Source organism: Montipora foliosa, chromosome 9 (genome assembly GCF_036669935.1).
Source record: "Montipora foliosa isolate CH-2021 chromosome 9, ASM3666993v2, whole genome shotgun sequence".
NCBI classification, from domain to species: Eukaryota; Metazoa; Cnidaria; class Anthozoa; order Scleractinia; family Acroporidae; genus Montipora; species Montipora foliosa.
Window position 1 is genome coordinate 14,352,724 of NC_090877.1, and position 26,845 is coordinate 14,379,568.

A 26,845-nucleotide genomic window follows, 5' to 3' on the forward strand; every position below is an offset into this window, starting at 1 on the left:
GTCTCCGAAAAGAGTCATGTTTTCATTGGTTGAAAGCTCACCAGAGTCCTTTTCGTCCGCTTTTTCGTATTCAAAATGGCGGCAACACGTCAACTTTGTGTTCGTGCTGACTGTCTCTTTTACTTTTTTTGTTAATAAATAGCATTCAATGATCAAACCCTAAGATGAATTTACTCAGAACGCCGGACGACAGTACAGCTGTCGTAAGAATCATGGGTGAATTTGATCAGTTTTTGTCTAGCGATCCAAAGAGTCGTTTAACCTATGAAGAAGGAGAGGAGACCGTGAAGTTATCTGGTGTGAGTTCTTCCCTGCATAACGCTTCAAAGCCTGGTAGAACGTTGAGTAAATCAAAGAGCCAAGGAACTTTTTTCTTTAAGGAGCGAGAAAAAGACTTTGAACTGATCAGAACGAGGAGCAAATTAGCACAACTTGAAGGTGAAGTGAACACACTGGAGTCTGAGAGGAAAAGAGCTCGTATAGAGTATGAAAAAGACAGTGGAAGCCAGAAACTGGAATCTCGGCGATTGCAAGAAAAATACGAGGACTTGCAGCAGAACTTTATGTGCCTTGCAGAGCAGGAAAAGAACGCGAAGGAGCAATTGAAGGAACTGAAAAAGGAGTACGAGTCTTACCGCAACAGGTCGGAGCAAAAAGTACAAAATCTGCAGAGAGAGAAGCTGAAAGCTTGTGCAGAAAGAGATGAGGTTTGCAAACAAATTACGGAATACTTCTGGCTGAGCGTTTTGGACTAGGCTGTTATTTACCTTTTTGTTCTAAGAGCAATAAGATTTAGAGGATGGAAAAAAAACCATTGTGGTCTCTATCTGCATGTTCAGCGTTTGGAAAAAGTCCTGTTGACTTATGGCTGTTTTTGCTTATGTGGCCTTGTTTTTTGGGACACTGTTATGCTCAAAAGTATCATAGTGGCTATTCGTACGGGACCAGTACACCGACCTATATTTGCCATTCATACGGGAGTCTTCTTAGAATGATTATTGCCGGTTCAGTAACACTCGGAAAGTCTTACCTCGTCATTAATTCTTTTATATACATGTACAGTTCAGCTATCAAACATCAGCATTGATGCCTGTTTAATTTCACGAAATACAATGTTCGATGTCACTGGCCATCGGACCTGCCTTGTGTTTCTCTCTTTTTAAGTCTAAGCACCCATTTCAAATAGTGCTGATAAACAGTATTTTACATGTAAGTCTAAGCACCCATTTGCATTCAAGGTTATAATTAGAACCTGTACTAATCATTGTAAAGGCCAAGTAATACAGGCAACAACTTCCTACAACTTATTGCACAACAGTGTTGCTTTGCCAGGGGTTTTAATGACTTTTTAAGTAGATGCCTGGGCTAATCATTGTAAGATGCAGTCACTCGTGTCTTGTCTCAAGGGTTTGAGTGAAATCAAGGCGGAGTAAGCCGGCAGTGAGAGGCAAATTTCTGACAAACAGACAGCAGTGTACTGTCGGTGACCAGCTTTAAATGAAACCCCTGTTTGCAAGTTGAAAAACTTTGTTGCTCGTATTACCACCTACATGGCCAACTTGTCACGCAACAAAATCCTGTGTTGCGAGTTGCGTCAACATGTTGCAGAGAGTAGAAGGAAACTCTACTTTTGGCAACAAAATTGATGCAAATTGGGACTCTTGATTGGTTGTCACTGACGAGCGTGGCATTGCGGCAAATTGAAAAACAAACATGGCTGACAGAGACATAGGAATACTGTGTGCGAACGAAGGTGAAAAGTTGTCAAATGAAATTAAATTATTCAATCTTTATGTGTACAAAGCTCTAGAGGGTTCTCCCTGTCTATGGGAAACATCAAATTTGAACCACAGGAATATGGATCTCAAGGAAAACGCTTTCCGCCAACTATCCCTACAATTTAATTTGTCACCAAGCGGTGTGAAAAGACAACTTCACACCTTGAGAACGTCAGAAGGCCAGCAGTGAAAATGAATTTTTTTTTAAGCAGTTACATGTGTAAGTACATGAAAAAAGACGTAGTTCCATTGTGTCAATTTGTTGCCAAAAGTAGAGCTTCCATCTTTTCTTCTCAACATGTTGATAGGATTTTGTTACGTGACAAGTTGGCCACGTAGGTGGTATTACACGCAACAATGTTTTTCAACTTGCAAAGCAACAGTATTGTGCGACAAGTTGAAGGAAATTGTTGCCCACATTGCTTGGCCTTAAGAAGACTCCCATATGAACAGCAAATGTAGGCCAGTGTACGGTTTCCCAATGAATAGCCACTACCTAAAAGTGTTGGCCAGCCTATTTGACAAGCAATTCCTCGTCTTTGTGGCAGGTATAAAAATTTGCTTCCAAGGGAAAATTCAGGTGTGGGATATGATTTCCCACAGCAATTCTGGAACCTCACCTAATCTTTTGATGGGGTATTGTTGACTTCCCTGTCAATACCTGAGAGGGGTCGGGAGAAGGTGACACATTAATGACATGGTAAATAGGTTACATGTAATTCTAATAGGTTAGTACAGGTTTCAGAATAGGAAAGCTGTATTCCCCACGAATGATTCTTAACATGTATCTTCACACAGAATATTCACTTTCAAGAATATATCAACATTGAAAATATGCTGTCATTATTTAATTAAACAATTATAATTATTTTTTTATGACAGCATACAAAATTCTTAGTCTCCATATTGCTTTTTCTTTTGTTCAGTGTAAAGAGGATACAAGCCAAAAACAGTTGGAGTTAAAGAATTCCTTATTCAGGTGAGAATTTTGCTGTAATTTTCAGTTCCATCTTCTCATGATGGTAGTTTGGGAATTGTTACTGGGTTACCATAAAATGTGGCAATCGAGTCGAAAAATATGTAGCATTTTTCCATTCCTTTCCTGTCACTCCCTCGCTACAGTAAGTATTGTCTTTGTCCCTAGAGTCTTCTTGGTAAGTTTCAGAGGGTAGTAGAAAGGCATAGATTCTATCTGGTAGGCACAGTACAAGATTTACCGGTAATTCATGACAGTCAAGAATTATTTGAAAGCAAGCTTGTTATCATCCATTTTATGCTTCATTATGTGGCAATCGAGTCAAAAAATGTGTAGCACTTTTCCATTCCTTTCCTGCGTATGGTTTTTGACACAGAGTGTGGTGCTTTTTTGCAAACACAGAAAGAAATAGGAAGGTCTTTTTTTGCCTTTAATAGCATTATAGCATTATGTTGTTTGTTTCAATAAAATTTGTGGCTGGAAAAGGTTTTTGTGAGATTTTTCTGCTTTGTGGATTCATCGTGTTGTGTAAATAGCAACTAACTTGCATATGTGAGTTGAAATTTGATATATGGGAGCAGTTTTCGTAATGACGACTGGAATTCTTGCTGTTTAGTCATTCTGTTGTAGAAAGAAATTAATTTGGGAAGCCAAAAATATTTCATTAAGCGTTTCTACATTGTACTGTGCATTTAGGCAAATTTTTACATTCTTGACCAAATATTTAACTTATGCAACAATAATACCATTTACAAACAAGACACTATTTTAAATTATAAATAGTCTTTCGTTTCTGGACTGTTAATTTGTTTATAGGGTGTTTGAGTACAGACATTGGACAACTCAGTTTACGCTCACAGAGCTTCTAATTTTCATTTCTTGTCTGCTTTGGGGGACACTATAAAAGAACCTCTAGGATCAAAGAATGTATCATGTAATGGTGTCAGTGATATCATCTTCTTGCTTAATTGCATTTAAAAGCAGGGGACATTATAGGTCTAGTGAGTCATCTGTTTTTTAGTGATGTAAATTACAATTTTTTGTACAGGCTGGGGACAGAGAAGGCATCACTTCAAAACAAACTGGAGGAGGCTGAAAGTCAGCTGAAGAATGTCAAAAGGTACCATCAGTGAAAATTTAGAAAAAGAGCATGTAGCACGTTTTTTATTTGGTTAGATCCACTTGCCACCTATTTATTTAAAAAAGTTATTATTGATTTTGCTTTTGAGATTTTTTTGGTTATGACTCTGTGTGCGTGAGTTGTTATTATAGGATACACTGGTAATTTTTTTAAGTTGACACAATAAAAAAAATAATGTAAGAAGTTGACCTATCATGCTGCTTGTTTCAATACATTGTAACTTAAGCTGTAAAAGTTGGCTTCACATGTTAAGATTTTTGGATCTTTGATACATGTAGATTTTATTTTTAGACTAGCATCAAATGATAATTTTTACTCATCAAGGGGTGGGGGGGGCAGTTTAGCAGAAAACTACCCCTTTCCCCCACCCCCAGTATGTCCCCTATAACCTATCGACTCCTAGGAGCAGTAACAAAAGGAAAAGCAAAGGAATTCTGCCTTGATGAGGATCATGAATTTCAGGCTTTCCTTTCTTTAATTCGTAAGCGATATTCATGCACTTTAACTGTGATTAATTAATTAAACTCACAGCCAATATTATTGATGAGCTTGGGAAATTCTACCTTGTGATCCAGGCACTGCAGGGTGGCATAATTCTGGCAACCAATAAGTGGAAACTACCCTGAAGCAGCCGCAAAGAAGCACCATCATACTGGAAAATGGTCCAGTGGAAAAAAGGCTTACCTGACCAGATACATAGTTAACTCAATAACCAAGTGGTCTTGGGATGGGAAGGGAGGTGCTCATTATGAATCTGCAATGATTTGCAAAAATGGCCTGCAAAAAAATTTGCACGGCCATGCACAACCATGCCGTGCTGTATTCCGGGATGCCCCCAAAAGAAAGGCAGTCACCCGTTAATTTGCTGCAAAAAGGCTGCGTGCTGCAGGGTTCTCCTTTATCACATGGTAACCGGTAAAATTTACCACTTGTAAGTGAGCACTTATTACCGCCTGCAAACACTCAGAAGTCGCTTATCCTTTGCAGAACATCCCACATTAACCAATTGCTTTACCGGTTGAAAAGGTGCCATACCTGTTTCGCTGAAAACTAGGGAGAACCCTGGTGCTGTATTGGCTTGAGGTTAACCTTGCCTAAATTACATTAATTTTAGATTCTTTGATCCAAAACCTTAACATGCTTCTTTTGCCAGTTCAAATGCTTTTGTCAAGCATGCAACCTTGACAATAAACATAACTATGGTGCAATAAATCTTCTGATTACTGAATGTTACTGTCAATCAAAGGTTAATACCGACCTTAATATAGTTACAGTGGACAGCGACATGGACAACAACATTCTTGGCCACCAGGGCTTGGGGAGGGAATTATGTCATCTTGGCATGAAAAACAAACTTAAGTTTTAGAGGAGGTGGTGGTCAAGGTTCTTTTTAACTCAATCGAAAAGTAGAGAAGATGAGTTCTCTATGAGAGATTCGCGAGCTTTTAGTCAATAGTTACAAAATGTACATAGAGGGTGTTATTTCAGATGAGGAATTTGTTCTGTTGTACACTATACGATGAAAGTCACTCTGACCAAAAATCTAGATTTACCGTACATGAACAAAATAATTGATTTGCCCAAGCTGGTGCCTGAGAGGCCCTGTGAATACCAAATTCATTCACGTGCTATTAAGGTTCCATTATTGTATTAAGTGATGGCGTTTGGGATGCTTCAAATTGTACTTTACACCAACATCTACTACCTTTATTTTTGAGAAGAAAATTTAGCCATTATTACTCGATCATTGCCTCGTTTTGCTTTGTCAACCTCAATTTTCTTCTTTTTAGTAGCAATACATGTACAAGCTGCATCTTGTGAATCAGCTTCTCGCCACTTTTCCCGTTTCTCTTCCATCACAATGTCAAGTTTGGGATCCTTGACATCAACACCACTTAATTTTGCTTCTGTTGCATGTTTTGTTTTGAATGTTTTGAAAAGGAGAGTGAACGCTTGAAGGATACTCTAAACCACGCTCCATGGTTCTGGGCTTGGTGTTAAGGCTCACTAACAAGCACTTCTCTAGCTAGACAATTTCCATCTTGTAACACCAAAATAAGGAATTGCTCAAAATTTCAGCATCTCAAGTAAAACTAAAGACTGATTTATAAAAGAGATTCGATTGGTTTCGTGTTCAGCTAAATCGATGTTGAGTAGAAAAACAAATTGTCAAGAAAAAAACTCACATTGTCGAGACAACGCTAAACTGCTACCTCTCACTGTCGCGATGTACAGTCGACGTAGATTGGACAGCTGGAAAATGTGCGAATGACTTTAACCCATTGACCCTGGGGGGTTCCCCATTGACGAGTAGAATTGTCTGGCGTTAGACAGAGTAAAATACTAAGTATGGCCGGTTTACTGTAGGCCGGTTTAGAGGTGAATGGGTTAAAAGGAAAGGAAAAGTCCTGAAAGAAACTTTATTTAAGTGTCTAGTCATTCTAGCGCTGGAGCATTAATTGGGGACACTGTAAACTTAAATTAACAATTAAGACAAATCAAGTCAAATCAAAGTTAAATTAAGTTAAATCACTTCCTTGTTATTTCCGTTTATCTTCCTCTATGTTGTCTACGGTACCTTTAATAAGGTCAGTAATAAAATGACCTGTACATGTAATTTTGCTGTAATTTATTATTTAAGGTCTCGCTAAATTTAATGTTTTGTGAAATTTTAAAAGGCCTACATTTTTTTCAAATTTTGTTTGTCTATCACAGAAGACTTAGTGAAGTGATGTCCGAACTACAAGAGCTTGAAGAACTAAGAGAAAGATCTAGTAAAGCAGAGCACAGAGTTAAAGTATGTTGCATTTATCAGACTTGTATGAGTCAAATACACGTGGGTACGTTGTCGGTAAAATCCGTTCTCAGGTTGAATCCGTTTTTACCTAGGTTGAATATGCACTCCCCCACCCCCAAAAGGATTGAAAACCCTATACCTTCCCTCAAACTCTCATTGCCTTACGCATCTCAACACATCTTCTTACTGTTTCGTATCATCTTATCCGGCGGTTTCTGTATTCTTACACTTATATGACTCTTTGGGCTCAAGTTGACATTACAACATGCTTAGTAAGGAAGCTGAAGAGTGTACTAATCACCTACCGGTACTCGAACTGGCACCCTCCAGATCTGTAGTCCTGTGTGTTCACCAGTGAACTACAACGACGAACATGCTCAACCCAACACAGTTCTTTTTATTATTTACTTTTGTATAATAAGTCAATTGATATCTATGTATAATAACCAAAACAAATCCAAACCTGACCCTAATTTTTTTCTAGGCTTAATTTAGGCTTCTAAAAACAGTTCTTTAATTCATATGAGTGTGTATGCTACTTAGGTAAAATGAGGATCACCAATATATATATATTATATTATATATATAAATCGCTCAGAATTTTATGTAGTATAGAATGCACTAGCAGTTTTTGAGAACAGTCATAAATATAATACAGTGAAAGTGGATCATCCTGTTGTCTTGACCAGAGATTTCAATAATAATCATCATCATCATTAATAATTATTAGTATAAATACACAGGTGATTATAGAAAATCGCGTTAAGCAAGTGAAGATAACAGTTAAAAGGCTGTATTATAAAATTATAAACACCAATGAAAAACATGATATCTTCACACATGAAAAATATTTCACGAGTGAGCGCAGCAAAGGAGTGAAATCTTTTGTCAACACTCAAAAGACAAATTTCGTACTGTATCTCTGCGCTGCCATGTAATATCGTCTATTTATGCATAATGACGTCATATGCTCAAAATTTCACCACCAAGCCTCAATTGCACAAAATTATTCACATGGTCTGGACATTGAATGCTATTCGCACATGGGTTTTCATTACAAGTTTGTTTCTTTGGGATTCATTTCAACCTAAAATTTACAAGACTAGTTTGATTTTTGAATTCAATTAAGGCTTGGTGGTGAAATCAGCAAGTCAAACGTCATCACACGTAAGGGCTATTGGTCACTCTGTGCACATACATGATACACTGATTGTGCTCAATTTATTCGTTAATAATTATAGACTGTTGTCTTCGCTTTCATTTTCTCATCTTTCCCTTGTCACCAAAAAGGAACTGGAGCAGACATTGTCTTGTCAAGAAGAAGCTACCTCAGTTGCGCGTATGATGCAAAGTAAACTCACAAAGTTCAGAGAATTAGAACAAGAAAATGAAAAGCTGAAAGAAGACAATCACTATTATAGGTGGGCACATAATTTTTTTTTTCATTTGTAGTTACATGGAAACATTTTACCACAGTAAATGACACTTACACTGTACACCACAGGAAACTGCATTTCTTTAAATCTTAGTGAGTGTGTGCCTATATTTTGGAGGGTAGGTTTTCACTGTCTGTTAATTAAATATCCATGGATGGCTAAGAAACATCAGACAAAGCTCCCAAGAAATTTAACATGGGAATTTAAAGCTGCAATGGTGTGTTGAGGTTAATGGTACAAGAGCCAAATTTGGCATCAACATTTAAACCCAAAAGGAAAATGAATGTCCTTGGTTGGGTTACATTTCTTTCCTTCAATTGACAAAATTCAACTCATGTGTAACTGCCATTTAATGCGGTATACTACATGTTAGTGCACTGGGAATGACATACAGTACTGTACCATGGAAAATAAACACTATTTGTGGTGTGTGTAACCACACCAGATACTGTAGCTAAAGTAACTGCAGTATTATAATTATTAACTTCAAAACACTTGTTGGAATATTGGACATGGCTGATTTTTAAGTCAATTTAAGCTTGGCAGAGCTAAGGATATGCCCCCTAAACCTTCTCACTCACCTTCATCCCAGCTTTCACACTGTTATTCCTCTCTAGACTTGATGTTAAGAACATTGAACTCAAAACCTCCAGCACATCAATCATATTTATGTAGTGACCGCGGTATGACATATAGGAATTTAAGGTTAAATCCGCAAGCCCCAAAAAATTAATACTGTTCTCAGCGTCGTGCAGGATTTTAGTCATATTCTGCACGTACTGTAGTGAAGGTGTTTTTCGTTTTTCACACCCTTGCTGGAACGCGATTTACATGTATACTTTGTAAATAAGGTATAAAATAAGTTCCTTTTAACCAACTTGTTCAAACTCCCTGATGAAGTCTGCATAATCAGGCGAAACCGGTTGGAAAAATAAAAGCAAGTTGACAAGATCTGTTGCTGTGTGCTGCTCACTAGTATTTATTTAAAAAATTATTATATTACAATCAGTACTACACTCTGGGAACAGCCCATGTCAATTGAAAATAATGAGAGTCATATTCTTTTCTTTTTGCCATACCTGTTTCCAGGGAAACCAATGAAAGTAATCTTCTGTTGAAAGAGAAAGCGGATAGTTTACAAGCAAAACTTCTTCGTTCTGAGCAGAGGATTACAGAGTTAACAAGAGTTGAGATTGAAAATGAGGTAAAGTGCATTGTTCACATACAATATTTGACAGCTGTGAAGTATTTATCATTTTGGGGTTACATGTAAGTCCTGAGTGGTCATTAGCTTCCTAGGAGGGTGTGGGCGCATGAGGCAGTGCGGCCCAGTGGTTAGGGTGCTTGCCTTGAGATTCAGGGATCCTGGGTGCAAGACTTGTTCTCAACACTCGTTGAATTTGTTCCTGGTAGTCCCTGGTTCAACTTCTCGCCTGCACTTGTAAATAGCCAACTGGTTTGCCTCCGGCCAGTTGGGATTCTTAACAGTCATTGTTTAATTTTCTGTTCTGTCATGCTTGTGTTGCATTTGTCCTGAAAAGCCCCTATGGGGAGTGGTCAATGATTAATGTATGTTTCTCTTATGGGTAACCCCATTGAAAGTGTTATCATCTGGCATTAGCTACAGCTGTAGGAAAACAAAGGAAAGAAACTTTATTTAAGTGTCTAGTCTTCTAGCGCTGGAACCCTAATTGGGGACAATGTATACTGAAATCAACAAATTAACGCAAATCAAATGTTAAGTTTTTGGTTTTTTGAGGAGAGGTGAAAACCATAGTAGGTACCCAGAGGGGAAAAAAAACCTCTCAGAGCAAAGTAGAGAACTTGAAATCTGCTTACAAGCCAAATGGCCCATTAGGCCAGAGGTTTTCTCAGTTTCTAGCTGTAGCATGAAGCATCTAGGGGTATTTCTACTACCCCCCTGGGTGGGATGCTAGTCCCAACACAGAGAGTAAAATCTTTGATAACTGTATCATTCTTGTTTATAGGAGCTTAAAAAGAAGATTCAAAAGTGGGAAACAGAGGACCTTTCAGGGACGAAAAGGCTTAGGTTTGGAATAATGATATTATTGTAACAATAAAAATAACAATACACTGTATAGTTATAATAATTATCAGCAGCAAATAAATGGTCACTTGTCTGCACCTCTTGGAAGTTTGCCACTATTAATAGTGGACTTTCCTTTTCAATACAGTGAAGGCCTGTGAGTGGTTGCAGATGCTTTCTTGATCTTTGTGAAGGAAAAAAACAGTTTTTAAAATAAAGTAATTCCTGACCTGCTAATCGCCCTTTCACGCAGTCGGAGACTGAATTACTAAGGGTGCAGCTCAACGAGGTCAGACCGAAGGAGCTGTGCTGCGGGCTAGGCGCTCGGCCCCTGAACACGATCCATGTAACACCTCGGAGCACAGCACCACAGCCTGATGGAATAGGCCGGGAGTCGATTTTGAGGAGGGAGGAAAACTGGAGTACCTGGAGAAAAACCCTTGGAGTCAGATTGAGATCGCCTGAAACTCAGCCCACATACGACCCGAGACCAGAGTTGAACCCGAGTTGCAGAGGTGGGAGGTACGGTTGATGACCAATAAACCACCCTGACTCACTCTCGGTGATTGTTGTCTTGAGACTTGATAAAGTGATGATAACGATGATGATGATGATACTGTTATACATGTAATTATTAACAATTATTCGCCCAAGGTGATCGAGGTTTTTATTCACGGATATTCACTGAGCCTGAGGTGAATAATTGTTTTAGTATTGTTACAGTACGTACATTAAGTGATGATTTGAAAAATATGTATTTTCCTCGGAACAATAATTATTAATTTCTTCGTCCTGTCACCTCAACATTATGACTTGTGGCCATTTTGAAAAACCGCCAACTAGGTGATTATCGCGTAATAATCACCTCAACGGCAACCAATCAGCGCAGAGAATTTTCTGAAGAATCACTTATGTAATTATACTAATTGTTGTTGTTGTTTTTTATTGCAATTCAACAGTTTACAGATTTTCACCCTATTTTTGCACCCTTAAACATTTAGGGATCCACTGGAATAATTCATTACAAGTGTGATGATTGGCTTACCAAATCTGTTAATTACAATAATTTATTAATTTCATGGTGAAACAGATCTCCAGCCCAACTTGCCCAGGATGTTGCCAATCTTCAGAAGAGTCAGGTTGTGTTGCTAGAGACCCAAAGTGAGCTGAAATCCAGGTAAGATGATATTAATATGATAATTTATTATGATATCTCTCAGATAGTATGTGTGCTGTGATTGGCTAAAGTTAACAGTTACTTTAATAATAATTTGACAAAGAGATCCTTTATTTGCTAACGCAATGTAGCGAGCACAAGGATTGCAAAAAAATGAACATGGCTTCAATACAGCAATCAGTTTATTTGCTCAATGCTGGTTTTAGTCTTTTTGAGAAATGTATGTTAGAAAAGGTAACTATGCAAAGAACTCTGCAATTCGCAGATTTTTCCTTGTTATCGAAAGAACCCAGTCAAATGCAGCGCATTGAATGTGGAATAGCTTTCTCTGAAATACGATTATTTCTCGAGAACCACTCGTTAGAATTTAATGAAATTGGCCAGGAAAAAACTTTAAGAAATAAGAAACTGGAGTATTGAAAAAAAAATTAACTTTAACAAAGGAAATTCTAGATATTCCTGTGAACCTTCAACAAGGGATAATTAAAGATCTCTCTGTCAATTATTAAAATAGTGTTAACTTGTGAGCATCGTTACAAGCTTGTTGCATGCATATTATAAAGAAACTCTAATGACCAGATTTTCTGCAAATAAACAAAACCGATTTTAAAGGCCTGGTTATATTTATTCATGTTGCCATAGCAACGGCATATACATCAGCTTAACTATCAAAAAACCGAAGTTTGTGTTGTTAATAACTTGCTTGCTACCATTTTTGGTGACCTGTGTTCAAAAACTGTGTTCGGCCACCATAAGAAGATTGCATGGGTTCTTGACGCACGCTTACTTCGAAATGGCTTTTTTTCAAATTCTATGGTGGTTTGTGAGTACTGTCTCAAATGGATTGGTGCCTTTAAATCATGTAGTCATTTTATTTATAACTACAAAAAAAAAAACCAAAATAATGCAGTAAAAAGCAAACATTAGAATGTACACTTACTTACATTAATGGACTCCCGTGCAATGACCTACTACACAGATCAAGAGACTCTGACTAAATAAAACGCGCAATGAGAGGTAGATGAAGATGCAAGTGCAAGAAAAATTATGTGAATTTAAAGAAAAAATTCCTTGGTCGTGCTTCTGTTTTTGTGTGTGGCTTATTGTCTTTGGTTGGCTTGTGGTGCCGTACCATTGACAGCATAACTATCCAAACGTTTTTTGAAAGAACGTAGCTGTTAGCAGTTCAGGCATACCAGTTTCATTGATGATGAACCAGGGCTTAGCTTACTCACCCAACTACTGGGATTTTTGCAAAGAGATGTAACCATCAAGCAAAATCACACTTATTTATTTATTTACTTATTTCGGGGGCCTTTTTCTTGAAAGTATCAAAACTTTTCAGGCCTTTTCCGGGTGTCACAATTTCCTCTGTATCTAAAGAACGGAGAGGTTTTACGTCATTAATTTTCACAATCAGTTTGCTTTTAGTTATCTTGAACACATACTAAAAGATCTGCTTTTTGAAGCGGATGGTAGGTTTTCAAATGGCTTCTCGGGCCCAGAAAGTTCTCGAGACTTTTGAGAAACGGGCCCCAGGCATTTAAAAGTTGTTGGCAGTGCATTAGAGACCATGTTTCTTTAGTGCGCAGATCAATGAAAGAGCCTATCAGAGAGCAGCCGAGGAACTTGCAGCTGTTAAAAGGGACTCTTTAGAACTTAAGGTAATAATTTTTTTATTTAACTTGTCCGCCCAGAAAGACATTAAGTTAGAGTTTCCACTGCGTGTGCAGAGTTTAATATACAGAATGCATGCTTGTGCTATATTATAACTGACCGGGTTGGTGAAGCCAGTAGGATATTCTCAAGCTGTCCTTGTTCATACTTGCACCTCTTTCCCCCTGTAATTGACTGCAGACCAACTGATACTCATGGGGAACCAAATCTGTAGTACTGAACATCATTGTTAAACCAAGTCCAGATTTGTTTTTAGATGGGCTCGTGCTTCTACATTTAATGTCACCTCTTGATAAGTTCCTGAAGTTTCGGCCTCAGCTGGGAAGTCTAATTAATAAGTCGCATTTTGGAATAATGATGGGGAAAGCATGGTGGCCTAACTTTGGCCGGTCCTTGCTAGGTGTTCGCATTGTGGCTCTTAGGCAAGTCACTCACCGCTTCTCTCTTCATCCAGTAGTATAAATGGTTACCGGTAATCCATTTCTGGGAGGAGTTCCCTTCATGAGAGGCGTAGAAGTACTCCATGTCACGGAATGCATACATAGGACAACTCCAGCTCAGTGGCTCATGTTGTCTGGGCTATCAAAGCAAAAGACTACCTGTTTTGGACACCCCCTGTTCTTAGTTTAACAGACTGCGGGTTTATTCATAAAGCATGAACTGATCAAGTCTTTCCAGTGGAAACGTTTGGTGGATAGTGGTTCAAAATTTTCCTCTTGATAACTTAACCTTTGGAAGACCTTTGGGTTTTGAATGAGGGACACTGACTTTTTGTTGTTTCATTTTGCAATTTTCAACCCACAGGAAACAAGCGATCGGCAAAAAGAATTAAATCAGAGGCTCCAACGAAGGCTATTTCTCGTTACAGCAGTAAGTGATAATCTCAGTAATAAGTGGATGATCTGTATGGGTATCTTTTTGTAGGCAGATGTATAATTAACAATTATTCTACGAGGGCGCACTGGATATGAAGTGATAGATAACCAATGAGGCGCGTAGCGCCAAGTTGGTTATAATCATTTTATATCCAGGAAGCCCGAGTAGAATAATTGTTTTATTAAAAACTCCATGTTGTTACCAGGGGTAATATTGTCGACTAAAGCATCGCTTTCTGCGACGGTCAATTCCGGTCCAAAACGGCTTTTGTCGGCCATTTTTTCTCAGAGCTGCAACAATGTTTTCAGCTAGCTTTATCGCTGACGCGTTCCTTGACCATATTAGGTACAGCAGGTATATGAACTGATAGCCTGTGTCTGGTGAGCCAATGAAAATGCTGGAAATCTGATATGCGTAGTTCAGTTTTTAATAATAATTATTATTTGAAATTGTTGGTGGACATCAACATTGTATCTAATTTATATAGAATTTTAAACATGTGATAATGGTTTTGGTGGGTTCTTCGATAAACGCTTAGGTTGTGTTGGACTCAACAATAAATCAGTAAAAATTGAATTGCTGCGAGCCACCAGGCAAGCAGCAACACTAATCTTGATGGTCTCCCTGTGTGCTATATGCTAGGAAAAATATCGATTTCTCTATTTTGTGTCTGTCTGCCAGTCCCGATAATTTTGACGTCATCTGTGATCCTCCAGCGAGACAAAAATGGCGTTCACAGTGGAGATGAAGAAAAAATGAATTTTAGTCGAAATCACGGAACAATTGCGTTAAGAGCTTAGAGCCTAGCGAAGGCATCTAGATGGTTTTTATGGCAAAACATGGCAATTGTAAACGACATTCATGGGAAAAATTATAAAGGTAACTTCTGATTCTGTTGCGTAAACATCGTTTGTATTCCACATGTCTATAAGTTCGGCCTGTAAAATTCCCACGCTGGCGTGGCACCGGAAACCAGCAATATTCCAGTCAAAATTCGAGTCTTGAACTGAGGATTGATTTTGCAGTATTCCTCCGACGAACAGACAATTCAAATGATTACTGAAATCAAATTTGCAATAATGATTTGATTAATCCGCTCGTCAGAGGGAGTAACGCTTGAGCTGCTTTGACTGTAAGTGTCACTCTTTAGCATATTTTATTAAATTCCCACCTTTTCTTCCAGGAGCGCGATGGCTGTCGAAGAATTCTGGATACTTACGATAACAGCTATTCGTCGAATTACGATCCGCAAATTCATGCCAGGCTGCAAGAGGTTCGTTTTCTTTTATGACCTTTGCAATAGTGTGGATTAGTTTTTATACGAACCCACAATGGACGAGCTCCCAGAAGATTTGATAAATCATTTGGTATAGCACAGCGCAAGGCAGTCGAATTCCGTTCGAGCCCGTTTTTTCGTTCCAGGATTCTTAGCATCATTTTCATGAGAAATTATTCCGTGTATTCTGCAGTTCAGCAATGTAATACCTCGTTTTCTCTGAAACCTTTTTACCTCTTAGTGGATAGAAACGGACTTCCAATCGAGCAACTCCTCGGTGACTAGATTTCTTAGGACGCTTTCCATTTGACAGAACTGACTGGCCAGACCGGGCATTTGGAAGGAATAACTCTACAACGCTTTCAAATTAACACACTTCGAGGATGATATATACTCCTTCAGAAGAATGAGAGGGATTATCATGCAAGTGTTCCCTCAAATTGTTGCATTTTCTTTGCAAACTGATGGGTTTGGCCGGCCAGTTCTTACAAAAGAAAAGCGCCCTTAGTTGTCACACGTCCATAGGTTCGAGTCAAGAGAGAGAGAGAGAGAGAGTTTGTTTGTACTGTACAGTATGTTTATGTTACAAAGAAGTTATAATAATAATCAGACAATGACAAGAAAGTACAGTAACTGGTCACCAAAATGATTTAAGAGCTAAACTAGTTGTGTGTTCAACTAGTCCCGTTCTTTCCGGCCTGGATTTTTTTCAAGGCTTCTTCGCAACTCCTGAAGTTGCACAACCTCGTTCCCAGGGTCTCTCTTGTAACCGGCGAAGAGACCCTGGTCTGGTCTGGTCACGTGTGTCAGTGTCAATTTAATGAACTAGGGAGGGGATCTTCAATAAGGACATTTTTGTCAAGTATTTTTTCAACATGAAAATAAGACCATTACGCGAAAAACACACGGCGAACACATTGTTGTGCGATGTTTCTTCAGGTTGCTGTTTGCAACGGTAGCTATTCTAATCTAAATTTAAGAGTGAAACAAGTTAAATGCCTATTTACTGTGAAAGAGATTGTGTCGGTGTCCTTCCAACAGGTTATGGTAAGTCTATGATTTTGCACCTTCTTCCCGCATTTTTAACAACGGAGAGATTCCTTCAATACATGTCGTATAGTTCTAATCGTTTCCCCTTCAGTTCATTAATCATTAAATCGAAAAATAGTTGCAAAGAATCAAGAGACATTCCGATTTCTTTCCCAATTTCAGTCAATCTATTTGGATAGTAAATTAGGGTGTTGAGCACTTGCATCGATATCACGTGAGCCCGCACGGTAAAGTAAAGTAAAGAAGTGCCGCTTGAAGCGACCACGCGAGAAATTTTATGTGTGACATTTTATTTCCTTTTGTAGAATAATTTTATACTAATTTTCTTTGTTACAAACAGGCTGAAGCTCGTCTTAAAACTTGCCACGAACACATCGACAAATTAGAGGTTAGTCACTTTATGTTAAGATTTGTTAATTTTCACGAGATTTCATGTAACTAAGTTCGTTTGGAATTTTTATCTCTTTATTTTTAAAGCTTGAGATGAACAAAAAAGCAGAAATCGCATGCCAAGAAAGACTGAAATGTAACAAGGTAATACCTTTTGAAATATCTTGTGTTAATTCAGTTTCAGCTGCTTGAGGCCCTGTCCCCAAGTGTTCACGTGTTACGTTTACACTGAAACAAAATTTTCCGGATTCTTGTAAAATGTAGTAGTGGGATTCAGCACGAGTGTACGGATTCCTAACCAAGCTCGTTCCTAGACTCTCTCTCGCGATGTGACTTTGCGCGCAAGGGAGGGCGGGAAGGCGGGAGGGCGAAAGTGGGCTTTGCCTCTCTTGATTCTCCTTCCCGTGGCTCCTCGCGGTTTGCGCTCGTCATTAGCCACTCGCGTCGCCCCTTGTTCGCGAACAAAACAAAGCGCCTTAGGAGGGGGATGATCAATACGATGATCACTTCCGCTTAGATTGTTATACCCACAGTTCAAATACATGTTATTTCTTATATTCACTATCAAAGTTTGCATTAGGTTACGAATCAGAAAACAACTGGATTCGAGTTCACGTTGTGTTTGCCCCGTAGCTCTATCAAAACGTTCCGGATTGGCCATGATCAATCAGGAAGCTCTTGGTCTGGGGTAAACGTAGCCTAAGCCTACTTGAAACCGTTAACAGGCGTGCAAATCACACCTATGTGTTGCGTTTTCGAGAGAGGAGCGTTTCTAGGTGCGCGCGCGCGTTTTACTCGTTCAAATATTTAGCGACTCTTGTCTTGTGGTACAGTGGTACACACCTCCCCCAGGCATCCCACCCTGATCTTCCCAGAATGGTTCGCCAAGTTGATCTTTGCCGACATCCCTATCTCTTTTCCTTACGTTACCGGCCCATTGTCAGGCCACGAATAGGTTCATGTCTTAGGATGTCCAAGAAATCCCCATCTCTCCACATTTGCTCTTTCAAGTAGCTTTCTATTGCTAACCTCGTCCTGCCATTTGACCTTCCTTATCATTCTGGGGCATCAGTTCCTTAACATTCTGGGGCATCAGTTCCAAAACACTTCGATTTTCTGAGCAGTATCTGCAGCCTATAGTCTTCCAGTTATTGTATTGGAGGTAGGGTTTGGGTTGTTCCAAATTCATTATTACTGCTATCATGATTATCATCCTCATCATCATCATTGTCATTGCTTTTAATTTGCAGTTAGAAGTTGAATTAAACGAACTGCGCGATAAAGTCCCCATCCAGGCACCAGGAAAAGCGGATGACAGCTTGTTAAGGTGATTTTACAAATCCGTTGTTAGAGTTATTACCTCATTACCATGTTTAAATAAAAATCTGGTATTGATGCTATTTCCTAAGACGCACGCGTGAGTCTTCTACACCAATGTGCAAAACGAACAGCATCAATTATCATGTTTAATGCCTATCTGTTCGTCCGTCCTTCCGTCCGTCCGTCTGTCTGTCTGTCTGTCTGTCTGTCTATCTATCTGTCTATCTATCTATCTATCTATCTATCTATCTATCTATCTATCTATCTATCTATCTATCTATCTATCTATCATTTTGCACCATTGGAAATTCAGAGGTTGAGGGTGTTTAACTTTTGAAAAGTTGCTCGTCCATTTACAGGACGTAAGGTGCACATTGTCAGTTGTATTTAACCCGATAACAATTCTGATTGGTCACCGTATTGTCCTGTGATTTTCTTTTTCAGAACCGAGGTGGAAAAACTGAAAGAGGAAAACGCAAAACTACAACAGCAACTCGACATTTACGAAATTAGAAAAGAGCAAATGCACATGCAGGTGGTCTATCTAGCTTGTTAACATGCTCAGTGTCCATGTAAGGCGTATAATATAAATGCAATTCGATCAAGTTACAGGGGCTGTGTCATGGGTGTTCCGTTCTTTTGAGACAGTCAAAGAGTGCACCTTAGTTTTGTCTATTTGGACAAGCGCTGCAAAGTGTCCCCTCTCCTCAACCTCAGCGTCACGTGAGTGCCTAAAATACAAGAAGTAAATGCCACTTAGGTATCCCCTTAATTTTAAATTCAGGATAAAGAAATTTTAATGATTTCTGCACGAAGCCTCAAACCAGTCACGTTCATGGTCGTGTCTTCACCATGAAAAGCGAAAATATTAAAAGTTTATCATGATGAGGTTATCCGCACTGGTTGTGTAAAGGTCATTAGGGAGTTAAAGAAACGGTGGACTGGCATCCCATTCAGGGGGGAGTAGAAATACTCCTAGTCGCTTCGTGCTACAGAAACCGGAGATAAGCGCCGGCCTGATGGGCCTTCTAGGTTCGTAGCAGACTTTACCTTCATCGGCAACAACGCTAAAAAAAAGAATATCATTGGTTCAAAAGAGGAAATAAAATCATGCTATACATGTGAGGTACTCATTTATAATAAAATATTTGTGCGGCACTCGGCATAACAATGATGGGAAATCACAAAAATTGAGGTTTTGACGACAACGTGAGCATCAAATATGACAATTTTATTCTCCGTTTTTATTCCGAAACCACTCGCTTTATTTGATTTTTAAGATGTTTTGTCAGCATTTTACGATGTGCACGAGAGGGAATAAAGGGCAACGACTTGCGATGTTGCCAAGTTATATTTTGCGGTGACGTTTTCGTCAACATCCAGCGTCCTAGATCTTAAAGTCCCAACTGTCGCCAGCAACAGACCTTCTCAGGGCCTACTCTCGCCCGGGCGATCTTACTTCATTAAATTTTGATATGACAACTTGATTCAAACCCTTTGCGTTTCTATCGTGAACTGTTTAAAATGCAATCCATTTCTAACCGTAGTGAGTTAAAGTTCGCACTTCAACCAGTTTTGACAATCAGTGGCTTCATTGCTCAGTTGGTTAAAGCGTTGCGCCGGCATCGCGAGCTCACGGGTGCAAACCCCGTTGAAGTCCTGAATTTTTCAGGCTTCCCTACGCAATTGCTAAAATTGCATTCATAACTGCGAGGATCATAGCTTCACTTAATTGGACATAGTTTGATGCTGCTTTGTTTGAAGACTTCTGAATGTAGCTCCAAAAGTTACGTACAATTCAAAACTCAAAGGGCGCTTTCCTTTTGTCAGAACTGGTCGGCCAGACCCGTCAGTTTGCAAAACAAAATGCAACAATTTGAAGGGACACTTGCATGATAATCCCTTGCATTCTTCTGGAGGAGTATTTATCATCCTCGAAGTGTGTTAATTTGTCGGCGTTGTAGAGTTAGTCGTTCCAGATGCCCAGTCTGGCCGGTCAGTTCTGTCAAATGGAAAGCGTCCAAATTCTCTGAGTTGTTAGTATTATTATTATTATTATTATTATTATTATTATTAAATAATATCGCGTCATTATCGCATAAATTATAAATTTATGTGTCTGTCCGCATATTGACAATGAAATAGGTGTTTGATTAGATTTCTGCACAATGTCTCCAGTTAGTGCTAATTACAGTCGACATTTAAATTAAGTTCAATTTAATAATCATAATAATCATAATAATAATAATTATTATTATTATTATTATTATTATTATATTTATTTATTTTTGGTTGGGGGGGGTGTTAACGGTACTTTTAAAGACATTTTCGACAGTGTTCAAAGAGACCAAAATGCCGTGACAGAACTCCTTTATGATTCAAAGAGTATTTGTCAAGGGACTTCAGCACGAATATGACCCGTCTCTTTTCAGGGTTACTATGATCCCACCAAATCCAAGATAGTCCATTTGTCCATGAACCCTTCAAGTGTTGCAAGACAGCAGCGAGGAGAAGAGGTTGAAAAACTGAGGAAGGAAAATGAAATGCTGAGAAAGCGTCTGCAGTACCTGGAGGAAGCCGGTGGCTGCGAACCGGAGGATCTAAGCCCTGGAGGCAGCAACCTCAGCCCTGAAAATACTCCGAGTGTAGTCAAGCAAGTCGAAGGTTAGCGTGTCCTCTTAGAGCGATATCAAATAAAGAAGATTAAAAAGCGGGTGTCTTGGAAATTCCGGTTGGACGTCAAATGGAATTTTACCATTTCGGTTCAGCCGGACCAAAATATCCACCTGGACTTCCGGTCCCAGGGTCGCGGGTTCGTACCCCGGCTCTGTTGCCTTATTTTTTTTCCTGGACGAGAAACTTTGGTTCACGCTCCCGCACTTCCCCCAGGTGTATAAATGGGTAACAGCAAAATAGTACTCCGTTCAACTCTGTGATATGTAGCTTCCACGTCCAGGGAAGTAGCGATACTCTTATATAGTCTCTACGTGCTACTTAAAAATCGGGATAAGCTCCGGCCGTCAGGTGGATGGTCAACTGCGAATTTGTATTATGGTTATGGTGTAGGGTAACGTCTCATGGCAGTGTGCAATTCTTTCTCTAGTGTGAGATCGGACGTCAGCTTGTAAAGGCGCCTCTGGCAACAGCTATCAGTCCATTTTTTATCTCCCCCACCCACCCACGCACCCACCCAACCCACGCATGTATATGAAAGGTGGACAGACCACAACCCCTGAGGTCTTATCCCCCCCCCCCCCCCTTCCCCTTCCTTCACGAACAGTGTTTCATTGGGTTCTTTAAAGACGGTGCCTGCTATTGTTATGGCTGGTGCTTATTAATACAGAGATATTTTTGCGCGGTTCAAAACCATGCAGAGAAAGCATAACTCAGCAAGCGATCTTGGTATCCAAAAAGAAAATTGGGTGTAACCATGCATTTTTTCGAGATAATTAAGCTTCAATTTGGAAAAGAACGCCATATATTGTTTTGTATTTTAAAGCTTTTTACAAATATTGTTGATTAATTATTTTCGAAAAATGCGTGGTTACCCCTAATTTTCTTTTTTGATTTCAATAACACTTGTTAAGATCTGCTTTTCCCTCATATTCATTAAACCGCGCAAAAATACTTTTGAATTAGTAGGCACCGTCCTTAACGTCCCACAGTTTTGAATAACAGGAAAGGTTGAGAGACGGGGCCTACGGTTTATAGTCCTTATCCGAGAAGACTTAATGAAGAACAATTAATGAAATAAGAATCGAACATATCATGGAAAATACGTGAAAATAATATATTGAAAGTGCGAGTTTTTTCAAGCGAAACATAATCGCAGTGTATGGTGCAGCTCAAGCAGCTTTGAGGAAGCCGCATGAAAAAAAAAACAGCGTTATCATTTCAAGTTTTGAACTTGCTTTCGTTTTGGCCGCCATTTTGTATATTTTGACAGCAACGGGCATGTGCGTGATACTGGGAACTAATTTCATTGATACTCTTTGCCTTGTCGTCGGTTTATTTACTCGAACAAATTTCATCCTTGACATTTTTTCGTTGATTAGCATGCTTGCTTTCCCTTGTCAAGGAAAACATGTCAATTTTACCCTGTTTACACGAGCAATTTTTGTCAAGGAAATCTTGCTGGTGTGAACAGGGCTTAAAGCTCGAAACTTCAGCACACGCGGTGGTTAACTCGTTCGATAAAACAAAATTGTCGCCCTTCTTTCATTAGCTGAGTTAAGGTGAGGTTCTCATCGCAACCAGGTGGACAATTAAACATGGTAACCCGGCATTTCGAAATGCATTCTTCTATCTTTTCAAAGAAAGAGTGGTATTTAAAAACTAGATCTTATTGCTAAGGCCAGTTTCTGTTGGTGTTGTAGATTTCAAAGCGCAACTCGCCTCGGCCGAGATGAAGAACCAGCGTTTGAAAGAGGTAAATGACTGTTCTTTATATCAGCAACGAAAATGTTATCCAAAAATACGACCTGTCGCCATTTTGAGAACTTTCCGATTATCGGGCCCGCTTTTATTGAATGGGACAAATGGTACAGCTTGAGTTTTAGCTTGTTGTTCTTGGACTTCGGGGAAGCCGTATTTGTGCTTCTAACACTAGAGAAAGTGGCGGCTGTTTCGATGTCTTAAATGGGAGTTTAAGAACAACAACGGCCATCACAAAACCCGAAAGAAAGAATACTATTGATTTAAAGAGGAGAATGGTCTTGCTGCGCCTGCGGCACGCGTCCTGGTACTTTTGTATTTTGAGGTAACGTCTTTGCTGCAGTACCCGTTGTCGTCTCATAAAGGACCTTTAGGGAGCTTACGAAACGACGACGCTACAAAACAATAGGTTTTGTGAGGAAAAACAATGGCTCTTCACGTGCGTTTTACATTTTGGTACATTTCTTTGCCGTCATCTCCTAAATGACGACGTGAAATGACCAAATTTAAGGTTCTGTGGAGGACGTTAGCACATGACGATGAATTTTCAGTTCTCTCTCTACGCTTCCAACCCACTCATACCAGCCGTTTCATTCTTCGACAGTTACTACACATTTTTAACGCGATACGACATGAAATAGTTTCGTAGTGATATGAATAACGCGAACTCCCAATTTTCAAATGAAGTCCTCGTAGCCGTCGTCGTCCTCGTTTAGCTCTACGATGGCGACGGTGACGAAAACGTCTCCTTAAAATATATATTTGCACTGTGGTAAGTCTTAGCAATTATTCCATCTCTTTCATGTCGTACAATGTGGGCGAAGTGTCCTAAAAACAAATTGGTACGATGGGTGGCAGAGAAGAAATAGAGAATAAAAGGTTCACATTTGTAAGCTCGCGTTGTTATCAAAGCCTCAAATTTGGTGATTTCGTGTCGTTCTTGTGAAGAATATGAAAAATATGTGTTAAAAGGCGTGCTGCACGTGCAGTTCGATTTTTTTTTCACTTTTTAACCAATGGTATCATTGTTTGTTGTTGCTACCGTCGTCGTTTTAAGCTCTCTAAAAACTCGTTAGCGTTATCATCCTGGGGCCGGTTGCTCGAAGCATGGTTAGCGCTATCCGGCGTTAAATACCATGGAAACCTTTTGGTTCTGATACCTCTTAACCAACGGTTAGCGCTAACCAGGCTTTGAGCAACCGGCCCCAGGAGTTGATTGTCTTTGTCTCATGCGAACTTTTTCTTTTTTCGTTTCGGTTGAAAAATTGTTTACCTGCCCTCTCACCATATGAGTGAAAACCAAGAATTCAGCAGATGAATCGTTTCGAACGGGGTTGAAGGGCAGAAAAAGAATTGACAAATTACCCATTGTGTCCCCTGTCGAGAACGCGGTAAATAAACGAATGAAAACATATACATGTACCTCATGAGGAGGAAAACTGTAACTGCCCATTGAACCTTTGTTGTGTTGTGTTTTTGCTTCAACGTGGATACTTTCCTGTTTTCTGAACATTTAAACACGACCTGCTCAGTATTGTTGCTGCGATAATTTTTGAAATCCGTCAAGACCGAGCGGTATTTGATTGAATGTAATCCCAGATTGGTTTTACGAATACGTTGATTGTTGATGGTCAAAAAATATCACGCCACTCGCTTGCAAGCTTTTTTTTTCGCGCTCTTCTTCCCTCGCGCTTGGTTTAGTTAACTAATTGTTATTGGTGCATTTGGTGACGGTGTCACTTCTCACTGGTGAGACAGATGTATGCTTTATCGTGTTACTGCTTTTCCTTGACAGGTTTTTAAGAAAAAGATTCAAGAGTTTCGGGAGGCTTGTTATGCGTTGACTGGATTCAAGGTTGATGTTACGAGAGACAATCAGTATCGATTGCAATCCATGTACGCCGAACGATCTACAGATGATTTGCTCTTTGAGGTATAAATTATGTGATAGTAGAGAGGTAAAGCATGACGTTTATGCTAAGCGGCAAACGTCGGGGTGAAATTATAGTTTCGCCAAAAATGTAAGAACCCTGCTTGATGTTAGCTCATTTCAGTCCTGTTAGCTCCAGATATCAAGCAACTTCTCAAAGGTTTGGTTTTATCAATGGAGTTGATAATGTAAATTGGCCACCGTACAGAGATTCTAAAAGCTGACGTTTCGAGCGTTAGCCCTTCGTCAGAGCGAATCCATTCGCTACTTCCCACCCGACGCAGCATCACAGTTTTTTCAGAAACTACCCCCTTCAACTTCTCAAAGGAGCGAGACAAGTTAAAGTGAGAGAATTTTCACGCTTTTATGATAAGCAGGAGCCTACTGTTTCCCCTTTTGCCGTTGGCCGTATAAACGTCATGTTTAACCTCTCTAATTGTAGAGCCGATTTACCTGACTTTCATGATCCTAGTTGTTTATAGCTATGTGCTAGCTGCGTCTTCATGCATACTATTTGCATCGTGAACAAGCATGCGAGCGAAAGCAAATTCTCCGAAAAATCGGAGAAAACGAACCGACTAACCAAGTTCGTAAGTCAGTGATTATCAGTTAGGACCAGAGTTGGCGAGAATACTCGCTTTCACCAATGTGACCCGGGTTCGATTCACGTAATTGGTGTTCTAAAGTCTGTGTGTTTGTTTGTTACTCTCTACTTGCTCCGAGGGGTTTTCTCCGAGTGTTCCGGTTTTCCTTTCCGAAGTGAGATTTGTGGTAGTGCCTCATGATAAACTTCACGAAGTGTCCCGTTAAGCCCAAAGTTCAACTACATATAGGACATTTGCATGCATGATGACGCCATTGGACTACAAGTTCCAGAATACGATAGCCGCCATGTTGGATTTGCCTTTATCATGCAAATTAGCTACACATTTCTGAGGGGGCAAACAACACAAGTTCGAGAGTTTATAACGAACATCTTGCCACACAGATGATTTGTTTCACGTTCATTGAATATTTATCACCAAAGTAGTAAAACAGAATGCTAACACAAGTTACTACGATGTTTTTTTAGTGAAAAATGAGCAGATAACAAAGTAGAAAGTCAAAATGTCGGAGGCAATCAAAAGATATAAAATTATTATAAAAGGTACTTAATTCTCAATTCTAAAATGTACTTTTAGCAATGCTAATTTAATATTTCGACGTGCCGATTTTCCGCAATTTGCCTTAATTCCAATGTTTGCCCCCCCAGCATAACACATCACATGACTAATTTGCATGACAATTTGAAAACCAACATGGCGGCCATCGTGAATAAGGGCTATTAGAGCTACTGTTATTTTTACAGCTCTGGGGATACAAAATTTGAATAAGAAAAGAAAAACAAACGGAATTCTGGTAGTTGTAGTCAAATGACGCTATCGTGAAAGTTGCCTATTGACAAAAAGAAATTGCCCAGTGAGTTGGCTTGTATTAAGGTAGTGATTAGGTTCACTTCCGAATTTGTAAAAACCTAACCACCACATTAAGAGCTTAATGTGGAGAGGCGCTAAACGTTTTGTTTGACGGGAAGGATGTGAGCATTATATAATTATGTTGTGAATATTTTGTCGTAAGTGATTTTTACAATTTTATTATCTTTGTAGAGCAGTTCCAAAGGCGACATGATGCTACTGGCAACAGACTTTTCCTCGCAGTTAACAGATCAAATAGACACTTACCTCAACAGATTTAACTCTATCCCGGCTTTTCTAAGCAGCATTACACTCGAACTCTTCAACCGACAAACCCAAACAATTGTTATTAACTGACATCTGATTGTTCCAGCCCAATGGTCCTTGCTTTTGTCGCGCACCTTGCAAAACAGAGAAGAAGACATTTCGAAGAACTTGGATGGTTGCTTCACATAGACAACCATTCGTGCGCGAAGCCATTTGTGTCATTTTCTACTAGAAGAGGAAAGTACTTGAATTGGGGCGGACAACGAAATGCCTTTAAACCTGTTTTCTGTCGTAACAGTAGTGGTTCTACATTTTCGTTTGGAAAAAGTGATATTTTAATTAATTTTCAGCTTAATCTTTACCAAATCAATCTTCGTCTCGTGGCGCTAAGACTCGTAAAACAATCTAAAACTTTGTTCTCCGAGCTGTGAGATATTTACCCCCCTCAGTTGACTAAAATTGGGGTTATTCATCCTGGATGCGTTCTATAAAAAACATTGATTGTGCACTGCAAGTGATCCCTGTGGCGCGGAAGGGCGTTAAATCAAGTTGACTCTTTCTAGTTTTTCTCTTATTTAACTGTGCGTTGCGCGTATCTTCATTGTATTGGATTTAGACGGTGCATTTTTTTTGTAAGACTTTCGCAGGCAAGTAGCTCAAGCCACACCTTCACCCGGTACAAATCGTGTTGTGTAAATTAGACTCAAAGAAGTTCAGGAGTAGTGCGCGTACAAATGGTCCGAGGTCTTGACGCATGATCAGTTTCATACGACAGTCCAAAGTAAGAAGCGTACTGTCGAAATTCCCCGTATGTCAGTT

General features: G+C 39.4%; 1 protein-coding gene across 2 annotated transcripts in view; it reads left to right on the plus strand.

Moving 5' to 3' along the window:
• The first annotated feature begins 47 nt into the window (after window positions 1-47).
• The window catches only part of LOC137972192 (mitotic spindle assembly checkpoint protein MAD1-like), a 27,844-nt gene continuing 1,046 nt past the window's right edge, over window positions 48-26,845 (plus strand). For both annotated transcript variants that reach the window (XR_011117041.1, XM_068819046.1), the window contains exons 1-19: window positions 48-707; window positions 2,705-2,757; window positions 3,803-3,874; window positions 6,611-6,692; window positions 7,983-8,113; window positions 9,218-9,332; window positions 10,117-10,178; window positions 11,266-11,352; window positions 12,938-13,016; window positions 13,834-13,899; window positions 15,089-15,178; window positions 16,572-16,619; window positions 16,709-16,765; window positions 17,872-17,948; window positions 18,386-18,476; window positions 20,374-20,605; window positions 22,318-22,370; window positions 24,171-24,308; window positions 25,952-26,845. The exon at window positions 25,952-26,845 is cut by the window's right edge. Coding sequence is in view for 1 of the 2 variants with exons in the window: in XM_068819046.1 (XP_068675147.1) it covers window positions 165-707; window positions 2,705-2,757; window positions 3,803-3,874; window positions 6,611-6,692; window positions 7,983-8,113; window positions 9,218-9,332; window positions 10,117-10,178; window positions 11,266-11,352; window positions 12,938-13,016; window positions 13,834-13,899; window positions 15,089-15,178; window positions 16,572-16,619; window positions 16,709-16,765; window positions 17,872-17,948; window positions 18,386-18,476; window positions 20,374-20,605; window positions 22,318-22,370; window positions 24,171-24,308; window positions 25,952-26,116 (2,241 nt within the window). In the remaining variant the exon portion in view is untranslated. The remainder of the gene's footprint in view (window positions 708-2,704; window positions 2,758-3,802; window positions 3,875-6,610; window positions 6,693-7,982; window positions 8,114-9,217; window positions 9,333-10,116; window positions 10,179-11,265; window positions 11,353-12,937; window positions 13,017-13,833; window positions 13,900-15,088; window positions 15,179-16,571; window positions 16,620-16,708; window positions 16,766-17,871; window positions 17,949-18,385; window positions 18,477-20,373; window positions 20,606-22,317; window positions 22,371-24,170; window positions 24,309-25,951) is intronic.